General features: G+C 46.4%; 1 protein-coding gene across 1 annotated transcript in view; it reads left to right on the forward strand.

Annotated features, from left to right (window-relative positions):
- The first annotated feature begins 838 nt into the window (after positions 1–838).
- LOC131310903 (serine/threonine protein phosphatase 2A 57 kDa regulatory subunit B' theta isoform-like) overlaps positions 839–19678 on the forward strand; it is a 28711-nt gene continuing 9871 nt past the window's right edge. Inside the window, exon 1 of the mRNA XM_058338162.1 lies at positions 839–2590. Coding sequence (XP_058194145.1) covers positions 1376–2590 — 1215 coding nt within the window. The 5' untranslated portion in view covers positions 839–1375. The remainder of the gene's footprint in view (positions 2591–19678) is intronic.

Genomic DNA, 19678 nt, shown 5'->3' on the forward strand with positions numbered 1-19678 from the left:
ACAAATCTCAATTAGATATGATAAAAGGTGCTTACCGAATCCGCGTTCAAGCTTTGACTTTTATAAATTAACGAGTTTTGAAAATATGTTTGAGTTTAATTTTTTTTTTCGGTCAAATGGAAATTCGAGTTTAATTTACTGACCAACCTAGCTTAGTTACATGACATCCTGAACCAAAGGAATCGAGTTGCAGCTTATTTGAGAGGTCTAAAAATTTAACGAGTTTTCACAAACATTTTTAATTCATTCGTTTCTTCACCAAACGAACTAGAATAAACTTGGTTCCTTTTATCAGCCCTAATCCCAGCGAGATGAGAGGGCAAGCGTCCTGTCTAGTTGGGTTCCAACCATTTCGGTCAAATTCGGGCAAGGGCCCACAACAAATGTTCCAAAGTCCAAAACTGGACCGGATTGGTTGGAACCCAAACTGAAAGTATACCACAATTGACCCCTTTTTGGTTGGTGGGTTCGCTCCAGAATTATTCAATGTTTTTGTGGCTTTGCTACGTGATGTCTCAAACTCTTTTTCTACCACTCATTTGTGTGGTTTCTATCACAAAGTGCTTGGAGCTCACATACATGTATTGTAGAAAAGAGTTAGGGCATCATCACGTGATGCAGAAGTATGGAATAATTACTCTTTTACTACCACACAATTGATTATAATTCGATTATTGGAAGGTAAAATGAAAAAAGTAATATCTTATCAATTTTATAGTCTCCGTGTAGAATTACTTCTCTTTAATTAATTTCTTTAATTGAAAAAAAAAAAAATTTGTCAAGATGTTCCTAAGCTTTCTCAATCTATAGTCGGAAAAAAGAATAAGAAAAAAGCGGAGTAAAGCAAAGTACTTTCCGTCCATTTAAACATGAAAACAGAAAAGTTTTGAAAAGAAAACTTGACACAGAATTTCAAGCGGCTTTACCGTCTGTCTGGTGTCTTGTAGTACCGAGTCAAAGTCTGTGTCTTTCCACTCGTTGTTTCAGGTGAAAAGTGAAGCCAATGCGGTCATTTTTGTCAAAGAGTACGAAGTTGAACAGGGGTTTCTGTTTGTAACTGATTGAGAACAGATTGAGACACCATTATTTGGCCTGATCCGTGGCTCAGAATTCGCATCTTCTGTATCTGGGTTTTCTTTTTCAGACTAGGTAATGGATTCTTTTTTCAATTTCTCTAGAATGGACATAGTTTATGCTTACGAAAATCAGTAATTTTGGCATGTGGGTTTTGTGATTCTTGGTGTTTTGTTTACACATTTGTTGAGAAAATTAGAACCCAAGTGTCTTTGATGGGTTTTGATTAGCTTTTGATGTTCTTTCTGTTGTATACTATGTTGGTTATATAGAGGGTTAATTTTGATCATTTAGTTCAATTATGTTCAAACATATTCTTAGTAAGCTTCCTAAGAAGTCCTCAAAGTCATCTAAAAATCAAGAAGTTCATGCTGCCTTTACCCCAGTTATAGACAATTCCATCAGTTCAAAGAGTAGTGATATAGGAAGTAAGAAATTGGGGAATCCGATCAATACATCTCTTGCAACCCTTTATTCGGCATCAAATATTGGACAGAATCAAGTAGATAAATTGTCAGTCGGGGCGAGTTCCAAGCTGAATGGGACTTCAGTTGCTACTTATGAAGCACTACCTAGTTTTCGTGATGTTCCAGGTTCTCAGAAGGAGAACCTGTTCATCAGAAAGCTAAAGATGTGTTGTGTCGTATTTGACTTCAGTGATGCAACGAAGAACCTAAAGGAAAAGGAAATCAAGCGACAAACGTTGTTGGAGCTTGTGGACTATATCACTACTGTGAACGGGAAATTCGCAGAAACTGTTATGGAAGAAGCTATAAAGATGGTATCTGCCAATATATTCAGGTCGTTTACTACTCAGCCACGCGAAAACACAGTGTTAGGAGCCTATGATTTGGAAGAGGAGGAGCCTTTAATGGATCCTGCTTGGCCTCATTTGCAGATTGTTTATGAGTTTTTGCTGAGGTTTGTTGCATCACCCGAAACTGATGCGAAATCAGCTAAAAAGTACATTGATCACTTCTTTGTTCTTAATTTGTTGGATCTGTTTGATTCTGAAGACCCAAGGGAAAGGGAGTACTTGAAAACTATACTACATCGTGTCTATGGGAAATTCATGGTGCACAGACCATTCATCCGAAAATCTATGAACAACATATTTTATACGTTTGTTTTTGAGACTGAAAAGCATAATGGTATTGCTGAACTTTTAGATATTTTGGGCAGTATCATTAATGGGTTTGCTTTGCCACTCAAGGAAGAACACAAATTGTTTCTTGTTCGGGCTCTAATACCCTTACACGAACCGAGATGTTTAGCTATGTATTATCAGCAGTTATCTTACTGCATTTCACAATTTGTGGAGAAAGATTGCAAGCTTGCTGATGGTATTATCAAGGGTTTATTGAAGTATTGGCCAGTCACTAATAGTTCAAAGGAAGTCATGTTTCTGAGTGAGTTGGAGGAAGTTCTAGAAGCAACTCAGCTGCCAGAATTCCAGCGCTGTATGGTGCCGTTGTTTCGGCAAATTGCTCGTTGCTTGAATAGTCTGCACTTTCAGGTGTGAGCTTTCAACTTTTTCTACATAGTTTTCTCCATTTGTTTTCCGTTTTTATTATGTGCAAGGCCTGTTTACTTTCAACTATGTTTCACCTGTTCCTGCTGGTTTGATATGTCCTTCATAGCTGAAACAATGAACTACTCTTGCAGTCCCGTTCTGTTTGCCCGTGTTTTTATTTTGAGGCGTCCCAAAATGTTTGCTTCATTTCTAAAAATAACCACCAAAATAGGGAAAAACTTTTGATCTTACCCCTCAAGTTTTGAATTGTAGTTTCACCTATTCCTGCTGGTTTGATATGTCCTTCATAGCTGAAATAATGAACTACTCTTGCAGTCCCGTTCTGTTTGCCCTTGTTTTTATTTTGAGGCGTCCCAAAATATTTGCTTCATTTCTAAAAATAATCACCAAAATAGGGAAAAACTTTTGATCTTACCCCTCAAGTTTTTAATTGTAGTAAATAGTCAAGTTAAGTGGGTAGGGATGACAATCTCGACCGAACCGATGGGTTCGAACCGTAACTGATTTTCCCCCCAAACCATAACCAAAATTTTGCCCGTAGGTACGGTTATAGTGGAGGCTATGAGATAACCGAACGGGTTTGGTTCGGTTGTGGTTCGTCTGCTACCCAAACCGATCCGTAACCAAACCAAAACTGTGTAATTACCCCTATATATACTACATATGTAACACAATTCAGTCTTAGGGTTCTGTTTGTGAGGCAATTAAGTTTTAGGGCTCTCTCTCTCTCTCTCCCTAACTTAGCCGATGATTTCTCCTCAAAAATCAACACCCCCCCCTCTCTATACACACACACATACATGTATTGTGTGTGTGTTAGAGACTTAGAGATGAATTTGGTAATCCAATTCCAAGGTACTTTAATTTTCACTTTAGTTTCCTAGATTTCTAATTCTAAATTGCGTACATGAATGCGTGGTTTTCTTCTAATCTAAAACTCGCACTTAAAACTCTCTCTACTCCCTCAGTCCCAAGTAGGTAATCAGGGCATTGAGAGCCTTCTCCTGCACCCGCACATCCAAATCCACAATGGTCCTCTTAAATAATGGCCCTGGAGACACCAGCAAATGCAACATCATGTGCGCGAAAACACAGAGAGCGATGAGATGCTGATTGGAAACAAGCAGTGGTACCACAGACACTGATGCATCCTTGGATGCACATGGGCCCCACATAATTCAAGTGGGCCCCAAGCTATGTAGCACCGAGCGAAGTGTCAATGTTGGACACAGACATGCTTCGGACACGTGTCGAACACTTAATCTCAAAGTGTCCTAATTATTTTTCAGTATTTGGGGTTGGACACGCAAAAGACACTTTAGGGACACTTCGGGATATGGACAATCATTAAAGTGTCCAGTGGGTGTCCTTAGAGTGTCGGAGAGTGTCCAACCCCTAAATCTTGGAAAAAAAATCATGACATTATGAGATTAAGAGTCAGATACATGTTGGATACCGGTACGCTGCTTCCGACAAAGTGTTGATGCTACGTAGAATATATATATACAAAATTTCAGGTAAGGGCGCCCTTAACTTGTTAATTTAAGGACGTCCCCTTTCCCGACCAATTTGCGATGATCCGAGCCGCTCAATATGTTTAGAACGTGATTTTAAAGGGTATTCGTGAGAAATCAGCAAAAAAAAGACCGGGAAGGGCTTGATTTGAACAGTTTTTGTTTGTTTTTTATCGAACGGTTCAAATAAAAACTGTTCAAATCAAGCCTTTTCCGGTCATTTTTTTGGCGGAATTCTCGTGGGTATATCCTTGAAATCACATTTTGAATACATTGAACGACTCGGATCATCGAAATTTGATCGGAAAAAGGGAGAAAATGGGACGTCCGCATTTTATTTAAAATGAGGGCGCCCTTACCTGAAGTTTTGTGTGTGTGTATATGTAGTAAGGTTCAGGTAAGAGCACCCTTAACTTGTTAAGTTAACAACGTCCCCTTTCCCGACCAACTTGCGATGATCCGAGCCGCTCAATATGTTCAGAACGTGATTTTAAGGGTACCCATGAGAAATCAGCAAAAAAAAAAAAAAGACCGGTAAGGGCTTGATCCGAGCAGTTTTTGTTTATTTTTTATCGAACAGTTCAAATAAAAATTACTCAAATCAAGCCATTCCCGGTCATTTTTTTTGCTGATTTCTCGCGGGTACTTTTAAAATCAAGTTCTGAACACATTGAGCAGCTCATATTATTGAAATTTGATAAGGAAAGATGAGAAAAGGGGACGTCCACATTTTATTTAAAATGAGGACGCCCTTACCTGAAAGGGACTATACACACACACATGGTGCGGTTCAAGGGACACCCAACCCCAAATCTCAATCTCATAGTTCCCGATCAAATTTTTATGATCTGAACCGTTCAATGTGTGCAGAATGTGATTTTCGGAGTAGCCGCAAGAAATTAGCAAAACATATGACTGGAAAGTGCTTATTTTGAGCAGTTTTTAATTGATCCGTTTATTAAATGTAAGCTAAAAACTGCTCAAATCAGGCCTTTCCCAGTCATTGTTTTTGCTAATTTCTCGCGGGTAACCTTAAAATCACGTTTTGATAACATTGAGTGGCTTGGATCATCAAAATCTGATTAGGAACTATGAGGTGTTTTTTAGGTGTCTAATTAGTTGTCCCCGGAACCGCTCCGATATGCATACACCGACGTGCCGCATGGCCCGTGTCCCCCATTTTTTGAAAATTTGAGTGTTGGTGTTGTGTCTGTGATGTGTCCCGTATCCATGTCGGTGCTACATTAGCCCTAAGCATATCCAACGGCTCCCATGACATACGAGTCCAAATCATTTTTTCCAAAAGAAAATTAGAGAAACTTACCCATAATAATTTATAAGATGAGGAGTTAAACCCCCCATAAATGGGGTTACTAGGCGGGAAGGTCTTTAACATTTTACAATTAAGTAAAGCAGCTATACTCCTAGAAAATTACTCCTAAAAGCTATAAAAGAGAGAAATTTTACAGTATTCTGAACCTTTCGTTTTCTTTTTGGCTAGGCATATTATATTATTCTAACAAGTCAAAAGGATTATAATAAACTACTAGCAAGAAGACGATATAATCACTAACTACAGATAACAGATTCAATAATGAAAATAAAAAGACTCACCGAATGTGCCAAGGGTGGAGTCCTTGGAATCCTTGATGGATGAGCAGACGGTGGTGAGGTCTATGTTGGCTTCGTACCTCACATGCTGGTCCTTGAGGAAGAGTCGGTCCTCGTATGTCTGTTTATTAGCCTCCTTAACCGATATTTTAACAATCTCTACTACTGTAGATGATATATGTATATATCTCTATATGTCTTAACCTTTTTTTAGACAGAAATGCTTGCTTTTTATGTCAACGTTTCTATGTCTACAAAGAGAAAGCAAGCATTTTCCATTCAACAAGTATTTCTGTCGAGAAAAAGGTTAGACATATAGAGATATGTACACATATCATCTGTAGTAGTAGAGATTGTTAAAATGTCGGTTAAGGAGACTAATAAACAGACATGGGACGACTGACTCTTCCACGAGGACCGGCATGTGAGGTACGAAGCCAACATAGACCTTGCCACCATTTGCTCATCCATCAAGGATCCCAAGGACCCCACCCTTGGCGCATTCAGTGAGTTTTTTTTTTCACTATTGAATCTGTTATCCGTAGTTAGTGTTTATGTCGTCTTCTTGCTAGGAGTTCATTATAATCATTTTGACTTATTAGAATAATATAATATGCCTAGCCAAAAAGAAAACGAAAGGTTCAGAATACTACAAAATTTCTCTCTTTTGTAGCTTTTACGAGGAATTTTCTGGGTTCTATTCAAACTTTCTTTATGGTATTAAAGTATGGCACTATACTATGGCTGCTTTACTTAATTTCAAAATGTTAAAGACCTTCCCGCCTAATAACCCTATTTTTTGGGGGTTTAACTCCTCGTCTTATAAATTATTATAGGTAAGTTTCTCTAGTTTTCTTTTGGGAAAAATGATTTGGACTTGTATGTCTGCGGAGCTGTTGGATGTGCTTGGGGCCCGCTTGCATTATGTAGGGCCCACGTGCATCCAAGGATGCATTTGTGTCCATCGTACCACTGCTTGTTTCCTATCTCCATTTCATTGCTCTCTTTGTGTCTTCGCATGCACAATGTTGCATTTGCTGGTGTCTCTAGGGCTGTTGTTTAAGAGGACCGTTGTGGATTAGGATGCGTGGGTGCAGTAGAAGGCTCTTGATGCCCTGATTATCAATGGTAAGAATCTTCCCTTGCTTTGCACACCAAACAAAAAATTCACTTTCAACGGAGCCGTTGTTTTCCAAATCGCTTGCCAAAGAAGGATAGAATTACCACTCCTACATAAATCTTGATGATAAGACTTCACCTGAAAAGCTCCCAATTTTGACAACTTCCGGGTATCTCGTCCTCCCCCCACTCCTATCCCTTATATACCATACACTCTACAAAAAACAATATCATCAACTCTTCTTCCTCCCCATAGTGAACATGCCTTCGGTTATGAATCTTATGATAAAATGCCAATGATTTCTCTTTCTGTCTCTCTTATTGGTACCTTTTTTTATATTTTTTTATCAGAAGCAAAACATTTGGTTCGGGGATTACCCAAACTCTGTTTGGTTTGGGTATGGGAAGACTCTCCCACCCCCTTTGGGTTTTGGGGCGGATTCGGGTAGAGTTTTGGTTTCGAGTATCGGGTACGGGTATGCCCATATCTGCCCCATTGCCATTCCTAAGTGGTAATTATGGAAATATGGACTTTGACTTCTTAAAAAGTTGGTTTCCTCATAACAAGCAAAATAATTGGGACGGAGGGAGTATGAATTACACAATTTGAAGCCTTTGCCTTGAATTTCATGTTTTTCCTGTCATATTTAGGTGGTTGTTTCACGATATCTGGGTAGCTCATAGTCCTCTTAAATTTCAGAATATCTATTATCATCAATCTATTGCTGATGAGTTGTTTGAATCGTGATTCCTCTTGGAATCATACCTACTATTTTACTTATGCTCTTGTGTGGGCACTGTGGGCATGGTGGTGGAAATGGGACATTAAAAGTGAGAGTAGAGCGGTGGCCGGTGGTCATGATTCTTTTGGTAGGTAGGACTTAGTGAATAGGTTATTAGGTTTGTGAAGGTGGTGGTGGCTCTGAGCTGCTGCATGGTGCAAGAATGTATGTGGATCAATTTCGGTGAGGATGAAGTTGTGGGAGGTAGGAGCGGGAAGAGTACCTGAGGTCGCCCTCCGGGTATATGGCGGTTGCTACAACGGTACTCGGGAACCACCGGAGGTGGAGGAGGAGAGAGCTCGGGGCGGACTTAGAGAGAGAGAGGGATGGCAGTGGAGAGTAGGTGCGTATTGAATGCCTTGAATTCTTGTTGATCGGTATTGAATGCTTGTCTTTTATATGAACCTTGGAGATGAAGGAGAGCCAGGTGTAGGGCTCATCTCCATTGGTGGACAGAGTGGAGGTTGACCTCTTTTCCTCTCTTAGTCTCAAGTCAGGCCTTGGGGTTTGTAACCAAGGAGCCGACAGAGGCTATTTCGGTGATACATGGAGACCCGTATCATCTGCCGAGTCAGGCGAGGTATGATACGAGCTCCGAGGTGCCAGACGGTAGGTATGATACTTCTTTCGAGGTGTCAGATGGCGGTCAATGCCCCCCTCTCTCTCTAGGACCGGTCAAGTTAGAGCTTGCCGGAGGCAAGCTCGTCCTCCTTGACAAACCTCTTGCTCTAGCCTCCAAGCCACATTCCTCCGTAGGTCCCGAGCGGGGTGCCTAGGCCCTGCTCCCGGCCTAGGGTGGTGTATAGAGTCGCCTTTAAGAGTTCGTGGAGTCTTCGAAGTGTCGAATAGGAGGTGAGGTGCCCGGAGGTGACCTCACCCCTCCGCGGGTGGAGAATTCTTGGAGAAAGCCTTGCTCCTCCGGAGGCGCAGTTTGTGGAGGAGGCTTTGCTCTTCCCGGAGGTGATCATTGTGGAGGAAGCATGCCTCCTCCTGGAGGTGAACTTGTGGAGGAAGCATGCCTCCTCCTGGAGGTGAATCTTGTGGAGGAAGCATGCTCCTCCGGGAGGTGAAACTTGTGGAGGAAGCATGCCTCCTCCTGGAGGTGAACTTTGTGGAGGAAGCATGCTCCTCCTGGAGGTGAAACTTGTGGAGGAAGCATGCCTCCTCCTGGAGGTGAACTTTGTAGAGGAAGCATGCTCCTCCTGGAGGTGAAACTTGTGGAGGAAGCATGCCTCCTCCTGGAGGTAAACTTTGTGGAGGAAGCATGCCTCCTCCTGGAGGTGAACTTTGTAGAGGAAGCATGCTCCTCCTGGAGGTGAAACTTGTGGAGGAAGCATGCCTCCTCCTGGAGGTGAAACTTGTGGAGGAAGCATGCTCCTCCTGGAGGTGAAACTTGTGGAGGAAGCATGCCTCCTCCTGGAGGTGAACTTTGTGGAGGAAGCATGCCTCCTCCTGGAGGTGAAGCTTGTGGAGGAAGCATGCCTCCTCCTGGAGGTGAACTCTTGGAGGAAGCATGCCTCCTCTTGGAGGTGAATCTTGTGGAGGAAGCATGCTCCTCCTGGAGGTGAAACTTGTGGAGGAAGCATGCCTCCTCCTGGAGGTGAACTTTGTGGAGGAAGCATGCCTCCTCCTGGAGGTGAAGCTTGTGGAGGAAGCATGCCTCCTCCTGGAGGTGAACTCTTGGAGGAAGCATGCCTCCTCTTGGAGGTGAATCTTGTGGAGGAAGCATGCTCCTCCGGGAGGTGAAACTTGTGGAGGAGGCCTTGCTCCTCCAGGAGATGGTCACCGGCAGAGTTCTTGGAAAAGGTGTATCCGGTTGCAAGATATATCATATACCCACATTAATGTCCCCTTGCGCGCATATACTCACGTCACGAGGTGGGTGTGTGCGGGCATAATTGAATCGCGGAGGGAACCTCGTTCCTCGTAGGATGACTTGCCGGAAGATTTTTTTTTTTTTTTTTTTTTTTGTAGGATGCTCGTCCGGATGTGATGTGTATCGTATGCCCGCGTTAATGTCCCCTTGCGCGCATGTACTCATGTTGCGAGGTGAGTGTGTGCGGGCAATAATGTCCCCTTGTACTGTATATCCACCGGATCCTTGCGGCCTCTTTTTATGGAAGGATTCACATCTGATCAGAGTTAGGAGTATGAAAGGACATCCTTGCGTTCCAAAAATAGTGTGATTCTTCAGTTTGCGAGGAAGAGTAGTATAAATGCATTTTACCTTGCTCATTTTTTTTTTACTTTCGACCCAAAAGAAAAGTTTAGGAGCCTTAGGATTTTTTTTAGAGAGAGAAAGTGAACTTCCTGGACTTGGTGGAATTGTGATTGTCTTGGAGGAAGTAAGTGGGTTCTTTATATAGGGAGGAAGTAATATCCGAATCGTACAACTCCGGAAAGGAAAAGTAAGTTTAGGAGGGTGGCGTGATCCTCCGCGAATTCACTCAAGACTTAAAACCAACCTCCACCCATCCGGCGTTGTTTTTTTTTAACATCTCTTCTCCCTTATTACTTTACTTTCCTCTCCTTTATTTTCATAACTCTTCCCCCTTTCCTTTTTTTGTTTTGCTTTCGGTGAGGGAGGAGAAAAAGGAGAAACCGAGGGCGAGGGGGAGAGGGGGAAAGCGAGAGGGAGAGGAGGAAGAGGGAAAAACCGAGAGGGGAGAGGGAGAGGGAGAAACCGAAGGGGAGAGGGGGAAATCGAGAGGGAGAGGAGGAAGAGGGAGAAACCGAGAGGGGAGAGGGAGAGGGAGAAACCGAGAGGAGAGGGGAGGGGGGGGGGGTCGGCCGAGGGGTGGATGAGAGGGTTTCAGGCCGAAGGAGGGCGGAAGGGTTTCGGCGGGTAGAGGTCCCGGCGGGAGGGGGGGGGGTCGGTGGGAACTGGGTGTCGGCGGGAGGTGGGTGTGTCGGCGGGAGGGGTTTCGGCGGGGTGGGGTTCCGGCGGGAGGAGTTTTCGGCGGTGGGGGTGTCGGCGGGAGGTGGGTGTGTCGGCGGGAAGGGGGGGGGCTCGGCGGGAGGGGTTTCGGCGGGGTGGGGTTCCGGCGGGAGGAGTTTTCGGCGGTGGGGGTGTCGGCGGGAGGTGGGTGTGTCGGCGGGAAAGGGGGGGGCTCGGCGGGAGGGGTTTCGGCGGGGTGGGGTTCCGGCGGGAGGAGTTTTCGGCGGGGTTCTTCGAGGTAACCTCTTTTAGTTCATTTCAAAGTTGTAATTTTGCCAAGGGAGTAAGCGGAGTGCTACGGCGCTTCCTCCTTGATGATGAATCTTTGTTGTGGACCAAGGGTGTAAGGGGGATGCATTCGGCTCCCTCCCCTTGCCCAAAAAAAAAAGTGAAACTTTCTTGTTCTTGCCAAGGGTGCAAAAGGGATGCATGTGGCGCCCTTCCCTCGCAAAATTGAATCTTGATTGTCTTGTTTGGTAATTGTCTGACAGGTGCTGGGGTTCGGATACATTGTGGTTGAAAGAAATGACGGCGCGGCCCAAGCTTCTTGTCACTAGCCGTGCCGGTACCGTGGTAGAACCACGGCGGGAACGTGCTTCTTCCGCGGCTTTGAAATCCAATAAATCTCTTAAAACGGAGAAAGACAAGCCACCTCCTTCCTTGCCTAGTCCGGAATTCTGGTTTCGGGCACCCTATCTTGGCGGCGGTGATAAGTTGTGGCACTTAGTAGAGGCGGATGCGGAGATTGAGAAAGTGGTTGACAAGCCGTTGTTAGGGTACAAGGAGGTTTCGGTGGAGGAGGGTTGTTTTATTTCTCCCAAGTCAGTACTGAGGTTCCAGGTTGAGCGTGGTGAATTTCCACACTGCTTATCTGCTTACAGGAATTATGTTGTTCCTCCGACTGCATTTGCGACTTGGGCGGATGATATTTTGGGGAATGCCGATTTTGTGGAGTTATTGCGAAAAGCCGATGTCCATCGTGCCGTGGTGAACAGTTTGCGATTGGTTGTTCTGCGGGAGCGGAAGTGGATGGATGTCGTGGTGTCCCGATGGAGTGCCAATTCTCATACTCTTCCGGTAGCTTGGGGTGAGACCGGACCCACTTTGGAGGATGTGGGTTGTTTGTTGAGGTTGCCCATGTTAGGAAAAGTTGACCCGTCCGCCGGGAGACTTTCTCCTTCACAACAAGATATGGTCGATGCACTTCGGAGATCCGTTCGCCGGGAGAAGGGCCACAATGGAGTGAAGAATACCTTTACTGAATGGGCACGATATTGGTACAAGGATTTGGGTGCGTCGAAGGCCGGGGAGGAAGCTCACGTAGTGACGGACGGGCCGGGATTGAAAGAATCGGCTCACTTGGCAGCGTTCTTAGCCTATTGGCTAACTTGGTACATTTTTCCTGGTCCTCCGAAGGATGGTGTTGATACGACATTGTTTGAACTTGCGGCGATCCTTGCCTCCGGGGAATCCGTACCGTTGGCCCCGTTGTTTTTGGGGACTTTGTTCAAAAGATTAGACATGCTTCAAGATGCGGCGCGACGCTCTTGCGGGAGGTATGACTTGCCGATTTATGTGGCCACCAACTTTCTTCATATGTTCTTGTTTGAGCGGTTTCCCAAAGTTGCACCTAAACCGAACGATTTTGGGGCGGGTGTTAGTGGAGGGAAGGGGGAGCCGTGCCGAAATGTATGCCGGTCGGCGCGATGGTCAGGAAGTGGCATCCGGGATGTGCGGGGTAGTATTGCCGATGTTCTTGATGTTGAGGGAGAGTTTGTTGCTCGACCGTATGTGAACACGCCGAAAGGGGTATTTCCTTTTAACGTGTACTCGGAGGAGGATGTGGTGGCCTTTGCGAATAAGGATGATGCATCCACGGCGGAGCTTTTCAGGATGAGTTGTATGATGAGGGGGGAGTTACCATGTTTTGTGAATGGGAGGTATGGTTCTGTGATGTATGATCCGATGAGGGTTGCACGCCAATTCGGGTTTGATCAGGGGGTGCCGAAACCATTTCTGCCGTCGGGGGGTGTGGGAGATGGGTGGAAGAGGTTCTTGAAATCGGCTTTCCCGGCAGAGCTTAGGTCAATGAATACAATCACGTTGCCTGGGGCTAAAAGGATGGGAGGATGTACGAAACTCTATGGGGAGTATTGGAGGGATAACCTGGTACGCTTCTTGGAATATGTGAAAGGAGTTCCCGTGTCCTTGGGAGTGGAGGATGTAGTGAGCCAGGATGGTGAGTTGTGTCTTCCGAAGGTGAAGGATCCGGTCCTTGCCTCGTTTGGTGCCCGTTCGCCATATGTTAAGGAGGAGGTATTGGGGAGGGTGAAAGAACATCTGGAAACTATATATGGTATTGTGGAGAAGAATGTGGGAAGCAGTGCATCTTTGAGTGACCGAGATGGAGAGGGCAGGGCCGAGGGAGCACGATCAAGTAGTAAGCATACTTCAAAGAGGCCTGCGAGAGATGCTGTGTAGGTGACCAAGACCGGCAAGCGAAGAAAGGTTGGAATTCGTTGCCTTCGCATGTCTTTAATTTTCTTTATTCTTGTTAAATTGTTGGTGTAATGACACTTCTCTCTCTCCCTTTTTTTAGATTACGGAGGGAAACAAGGAGAGCTCTGAAGCGGTTCAACCTGGTGTTGTGGAGGAGGTGATAAGAACGCCACGAGTGGGGATTCTGGAAACGGAGACCGAAGGAGGTTCGGAGGTGCCTTCTACTTCCGTGGAGGTGATAAGTACCTTAGATCAACTTGTGGTGGCACACGGAGGTATGGATGACATCTGGGGGGATGAGGGAGTGTCTTCCGGGAGAGTGCTTCGACCCGATGTTGTGGAAAAGGTGAGAAAAACACCACAAGTGGAGGTTTCAACAATGGCGGCCAGAGGAGGTTTGGAGGTGCCTTCCGATTCTTTGGAGGCGATAGGCACTTTCGATCAAAATGTGGCGGTGCATGGAGTTATGAATGATATCTGGGGGGATGAGGGGGGATCGGCTATGGGGGGGTCTCACCCATGGAAGGGTAAATCACTCCGTCACATGCGTTCGTCGGGTGTGGTGCCGAGCGAAGAGGGAGAGGAGGAAATGGAGGAAGAAGAGAGTGAAGAGGAAAGCGAAGAGGATGATTGTGATGGTGACCGAAGGGTTGAGGAGGAGGGTGAGGAAGAGGCCGGTTTAGTGGAGGACCAGGTGGGATTCGACCATGTGGAGGAGGGTGGTGGTGGCGATTCAATTGCGCAAGAATTAGCGCCATCGAGCTTGCCGGAGGGGGCGAATGAGACCGAAATGCGCAATAGTCGTCGTTGGTGGAAAGAGGGTGCCTTTATGATAGCGCGCTATCCTGATGGAAGTGTCATTGTGACTTTGGAGACGAAGGAGAAGGTGACGTTGCAGCCTAGTGTGTTGTTTGCCGAGGCTCGGGAGGAGCATCGACCTTTGCTGTCTGGCATCTTTTTTCAGTGGCCCAGTACTTTTGTTCGGCTTGGCAACGTGAGTACCTTTGCTAGGAGGTTGGCGTTAATTTCCTTGGCATCGTTTGTGGAATTATTGGAGGATGTCAGTTTGCCAAAAGCTACGCCTGAGGAGTTTATATCTGTTTACGATGGTTTGGCTGCGTTGGGAGGTTATCAATTGGAGGTGGATTGGCTCCGTAAGAGGATAGATCAGATGGCCTTTCTTCTTGAGCTCCCGGCTTGGCGGGATTGGTTGGAGAAAGTAAGTAAGGAATTGGAGGAGGTGGAAGTAACGGCGGCGCGGTTGAGGAAGAGGAAGAAAAAACTTGAGGGTGAAGTAGCCAAGCGCGAGAGTGCCCTCTCAGGAGACTTCGATATGTCTAGTCACGCCGGTCAAGGGTTGCGGCGGTGAAGACGGATTGGGCGCCGGGTGGTTCACTCTTGTTTTGTTGATGCTCATTTCCTTTTTGTAATGTCTTGAACTATCATGTTCTGTAAACATTAGTAATGATAGTAATGATCTTCATATGTAATGAACCTTTGGTAACGGAAAATTTGGAGGAAGAATCCTTTGGGAGTTTGCCTTTCTTTTTGTGCTTTCACTTCTCGTTTGTAATGGACTTTTGGTAATGAATGCATGGAATACCCTCGTCTTGCAATCTCTTGTTTATATATACCGTTTTGCTTTTTTTCTTTCGGCGGAGTTACGTGACTGCTTGGGCGTGTGAGAGGGCGTCGCTTTTAGGCAAGGGGCGTGTCTTCCAGATTTCCCTAGGAGGGAGGTGTGCTTCCCCATTGGGGTATATCGTCCAGATTTTTCTAGGGAGGGAGGCGTGTCTCCAGATTTCCCTAGGAGGGAGGTGTGCTTCCCCATTGGGGTATATCGTCCAGATTTTTCTAGGGAGGGAGGCGTGTCTTCCCGATCTTTGCCCCCTTTTTTTTTTTTGTTAATTTGGCGGAATGAGAGCATCGAGGCGTGCAGTTGGGGGGGGATTGTATGATCTCGGGCCATATCTTTATTGGTGATTAAAAATAAGGCGACGCTCGATGTCATTGTGATTTCAATGGCGATTCGTGGATGGAGACGATCCTGTGGTGCTTCGGCTGTCAACCAGTGCTAAGCACGCAGGTTGGCCAAGCCCAGGATGGAGGATGGGACGGTCGCCAAACCACCGATTAGGCTAGGCTTGCGACTCCCGCATCGTGGTGGCGGATGATATTGGTAAACTATCTCAATGGGCGATATGTGGCGTTATATTTTCCATGGCGATTCTTATATGGAGTCCGGCGGTGCTTTGGCAGTCAACCCGTGCTAGGCGGGTTGGCCAAGCGCCGAAAGGGTGGATCAACAAGCCCCCGATTAGGCTAGACTTGCGATTCCCATAGCGCGGCGGCTGAGAATATTGATAGACAATATCTCATTGGGCGATCGAGTGAGGCGATACGTGGCGTTATATTTTCCATGGCGATTCTTATATGGAGTCCGGCGGTGCTTTGGCAGTCAACCCGTGCTAGGCAGGTTGGCCAAGCGCCGAAAGGGTGGATCAACAAGCCCCCGATTAGGCTAGACTTGCGATTCCCATAGCGCGGCGGCTGAGAATATTGATAGACAATATCTCATTGGGCGATCGAGTGAGGCGATACGTGGCGTTATGTTTGCCGTGGCGAATCATGTATGGAGTCTCTTTTTTTTTTTTTTTTTAGAGTACGATAATCAAACATGGAATGAAATTATGCACGGCGGCGATTGCGGTGAAAGAGCCTAAACAGAAAGGCTAAGTCCCCATCCTCTTTATGTGGGGAAAGGGTAGTTTGCCGGCAAGTTATAAGGAGGATTCGATCTTCCGGTAATGTTATTACATGGACGGCGCGTCTATCAGCGCGGTGATCTCATTGTGGTAGGTGCCTAAGATAGTGCAGTGGAGCTCGTTAGTCCACAGTATCCATATCCCTCCCAACGAGTAGGGGGTAAGGGGATCCACGATGGCGGAATTGGCGAATCCAATAGTTGAGCTCATCTGCTTGGCGAGATGCCCGCCAATCCATGTGTTGGAAACCACCACCAAATCTGGTTGGTGCAGTGTGACGGTGTCAAGAAAGTACTTGTAGAAACTCATGCGGGTGGCTCCTTCGCAGTTCCACCATAGAATTGTTACTGAGCGACGGGTGGAGGGTCTTGGTGTGTCGCTGCTGAATATTGGGTGTTCTTCTTCCGCCGTGGGAATGAAGGCTGGTCCGAGGTCTTGGGATTGATTGGGGGTGACAAAAGTTGTGACGGAGAGACGGTACGATGGTTGGCCGTACATTATCAATTGTTCGGCTGTGATTCTCAGTTGATCAAAGCCGTGAGCTGAAAGAACCTCGGCGTGGTGCACTTTAGATGGGAGGATTAATTCTGTATCTTTTCGGAGTTGGTGAGTGTGCGTTGGGAGGTCGTTTGGTGACCGGTGAAATTGGAGATGGCGCAATGGGAGTGAATCCCATGCTTGAATGAGTTCCTTAGTGAGGGAGGCTTGACCAGACGATGCCATGTGGTTGTATTCCTCCACCAGATGTTGCGGTACACCTCCTTTTATAAACCAATCTGGTGGAGATTCGACTCCCTCCCTTAGTAGGAGGAATTGCGTATCCCCCATGGCTGGGAGGCGCCTCATCCGCGGGATGTAGCTCCACACCGGAGAATTAGGTCCCGCTCGGGACGGTGTCGGAGTGTGGAGGTACCTTGTGATTGGTGATTGAGGAGCCATGGTTGAGGTAAATGGAAAAGAGGAGGACCTGAGGGATGTTTTTTTTGTATTTGCTATGGTGTGAGTTCCGGTCCTTTTTAAAAGCATTTGGAGAATCTTGGAGACTTGACGTCTCATGGCTTGAGGTGAAATATGGATGTGGATGCGTCATCCCGAATCATAGGAGAGTCAGGACTAGGAAATGGATTTTCACGAAAGAGGGGCGAGTGAATTCGGGAAGTAGGGGGAATCTGGGCCAGGCCTACAAGCGTAGGACTAATTTAGGAAATGAGGGAATCCGGGCCAGGCCTATAAACGCAGGACTTCCTTGTGTTTGGTGGTCCGAAGGATGAATCGTAACAATTATTGTAGAGTTGTCACTCCGTAGGCATGACTTATCATTTATCCGTCTAATCAAGCCTGCCGAACTTTAGGTAGGGATGATTCCCTTTCTTCTAGTCTTTCTATAGCAACAAACAATCATGGAGGAAGCCTTAAAATGTGGAGGAATGAACTCATATCGATAAGGCTCCTAACGAGGAGGTACAATACGTAAGTATGGAGAAAGACTTGAGACATGGGGGATTGAACTCATAATTTGATAAAGCTCCTAACAAGGAGGTACAATACATAGTGTTCACCTTCTCGTGGAGTTCCATCACATGATTAACTCGTAGGGCAATCATGAAACAGAGCTCTTAAGAATTTTGAACTTCTTTGATTACACCAAATAAAAGCTTGCATAATAAAGGAGGAGCATATGCTAAGGGTGGTATGCTTTCAACCACTTTGCGTTGATGGGTGCGAGGAGGACGTTAGAGTTCAGCTCCGAGAGTCGGTAGTATCCATTCTCGTTTGCTTCTTTCACCACGAACGGTCCTTCCCACTTTGCGGCAAATTTGGAGGCTGACTTCCCTTTCATGACATGAGGCGCTGCCTTCAAGACCAAGTCTCCCTCCGCGAATTGTCGCGGTCTAACCAAGGCATCGTAGGCTCGGGCTATCCTCCGCTGATAGACGCGAAGGTTAGCTTGCGCCCGATCCCTTCGTTCGTCCAGTGCTTCCAACTCGCTTGGTCTTGCGTCATGGAGGACCTCGCTTCGTAGCGCCACCCGTGCCGATGGTATTGCAATTTCTAGGGGGAGGACTGCCTCGGCCCCATAAACCAAGGAGAAAGGGGTCATCTGGGTGGGTCTTCTTTTGGAGGTTCGATAAGCCCAGAGAGCCATGGGCAAGGCATATGCCCAATTCTTTTGGTGATCCTCTAACGTTCGGCTCAATATTTTGAGGAGAGTCTTGTTGGTCGCCTCCGCTTGCCCGTTTCCTTTAGGATAATAGGCCGTGGACTTGTGGTGAGTGACATCATAGGAGAATAGGAGCTGCCCGACTTGGCGATTGACAAAGGGTGTGCCATTGTCGGAGAGGATGACTTTGGGAATTCCAAATCGGCATATGATGTGCTCTCGAATGAAATTGGAGACGGCTGGTCCGGTTGCCCTTTTGAGAGGGATGGCTTCCACCCATTTTGTATAGAGCTCTGTGGCGGTGAGTATCCAAATGTTTCCTCTGGAGGGAGGGTTGATTGGACCGATCAAGTCCATGCCCCAAGTATGGAATGGCCATGGGGTTCCAATGGCTCTAAGGTCAACGGCGGGGGCATGAATCATATTGCCGTGAACCTGGCACGCCTTACACCTTTTGACATGGTTTTTAGCATCCTCTTCCATGGTGGGCCAATAATAGCCTACATGGAGTAAGTGTTGGAATAGCTTGGCTCCTCCCTGGTGCTCGGTCTCATGCGCGACTTCTAATGCTTTTGAAGTTTCAGGACCGGCTAAGCACTTCAGAGGTTTTCCTTCGAAACTTCTTCGAAAGAGTTCTTCATTGTGAACAAAGAACTTTGGAGCTCTTTTCTTGACTATTGCCATGTCAACTCGATCAGGAGGTAAGGTACCATCGGTCAGAAAATCAATGTAGGGCTTCCTCCAATCACTGTATACTCCGATGAAATTGCATTCCGCCTTGGACGGAATTTCTCTACATTTGGGACATTTACTCTGCAGCGCCGCCGCGTCTGTCGCCATGGTGGGCCAATAATACCCTTGGCGTTGGAGTCGTCTGTAGAGGCTTACATCTCCGGTTTCGCATGATCGCTCATGGACTTCCTGGATTTTGACCTTGGCTTCTTCCTCCCCAATGCAACGCGCTAGCAACCCTCCGGAGCCCCTATAGTATAGAACTCCTTGATAAATGGTGAAATGTTTCAAATTGCTGAGGGTTATGGCGGCGGAAGTACTCTTTAGTTCGTTGGAGATGGGGGTGAGGGTTATGGCGGCGGAAGTACTCTTTAGTTCGTTGGAGATGGGGGTTCTCCAATCTTCAACTTCTTCTTCGGGGAAGATCTCGGCTACGGAGCAAGGCAAGCTTCTCTTGAGAATTTCGATTTTGGTTGGCATCCCTGAAACTTCCACCTTGGAGGCGAGGGTCGCGAGAGCGTCGGGATGACGATTCTCTGAGCGGGGGGCATGTTCCATGCGGAGGGCGTCGAATTTGCTTGTTAATCTTTGTACAATGGTCCTGTAAGAAGCAAGTGGAGGTTCTCTAATTGCATATTCGCCGTTCGTTTGCCGGATGACTAGTTTGGAGTCCCCTTTTATGCATAGGAGGGTTATGCCACAATTCAGGGCGGCCATGAGGCCAAGGATGAGCGCTTCATACTCGGCTTCGTTGTTGGAGCAATGAAAATCGAGTTTGTAGGAGAGGTTGATCTTTCCTCCACTAGGGGCCGTTAGAACTATTCCAGCACCTCCACCTTTAGTCGTGGATGATCCATCAAAACTGAGGCTCCACTCTCCAACCTCCACTTGGGCTGCTTGGAACTCATCTCCTGGCAAATCTTCAGATGGGGGTTCGTATTGGCCACTT

This window comes from Rhododendron vialii, chromosome 12a (assembly GCF_030253575.1).
Source record: "Rhododendron vialii isolate Sample 1 chromosome 12a, ASM3025357v1".
Lineage (NCBI taxonomy): Eukaryota > Viridiplantae > Streptophyta > Magnoliopsida > Ericales > Ericaceae > Rhododendron > Rhododendron vialii.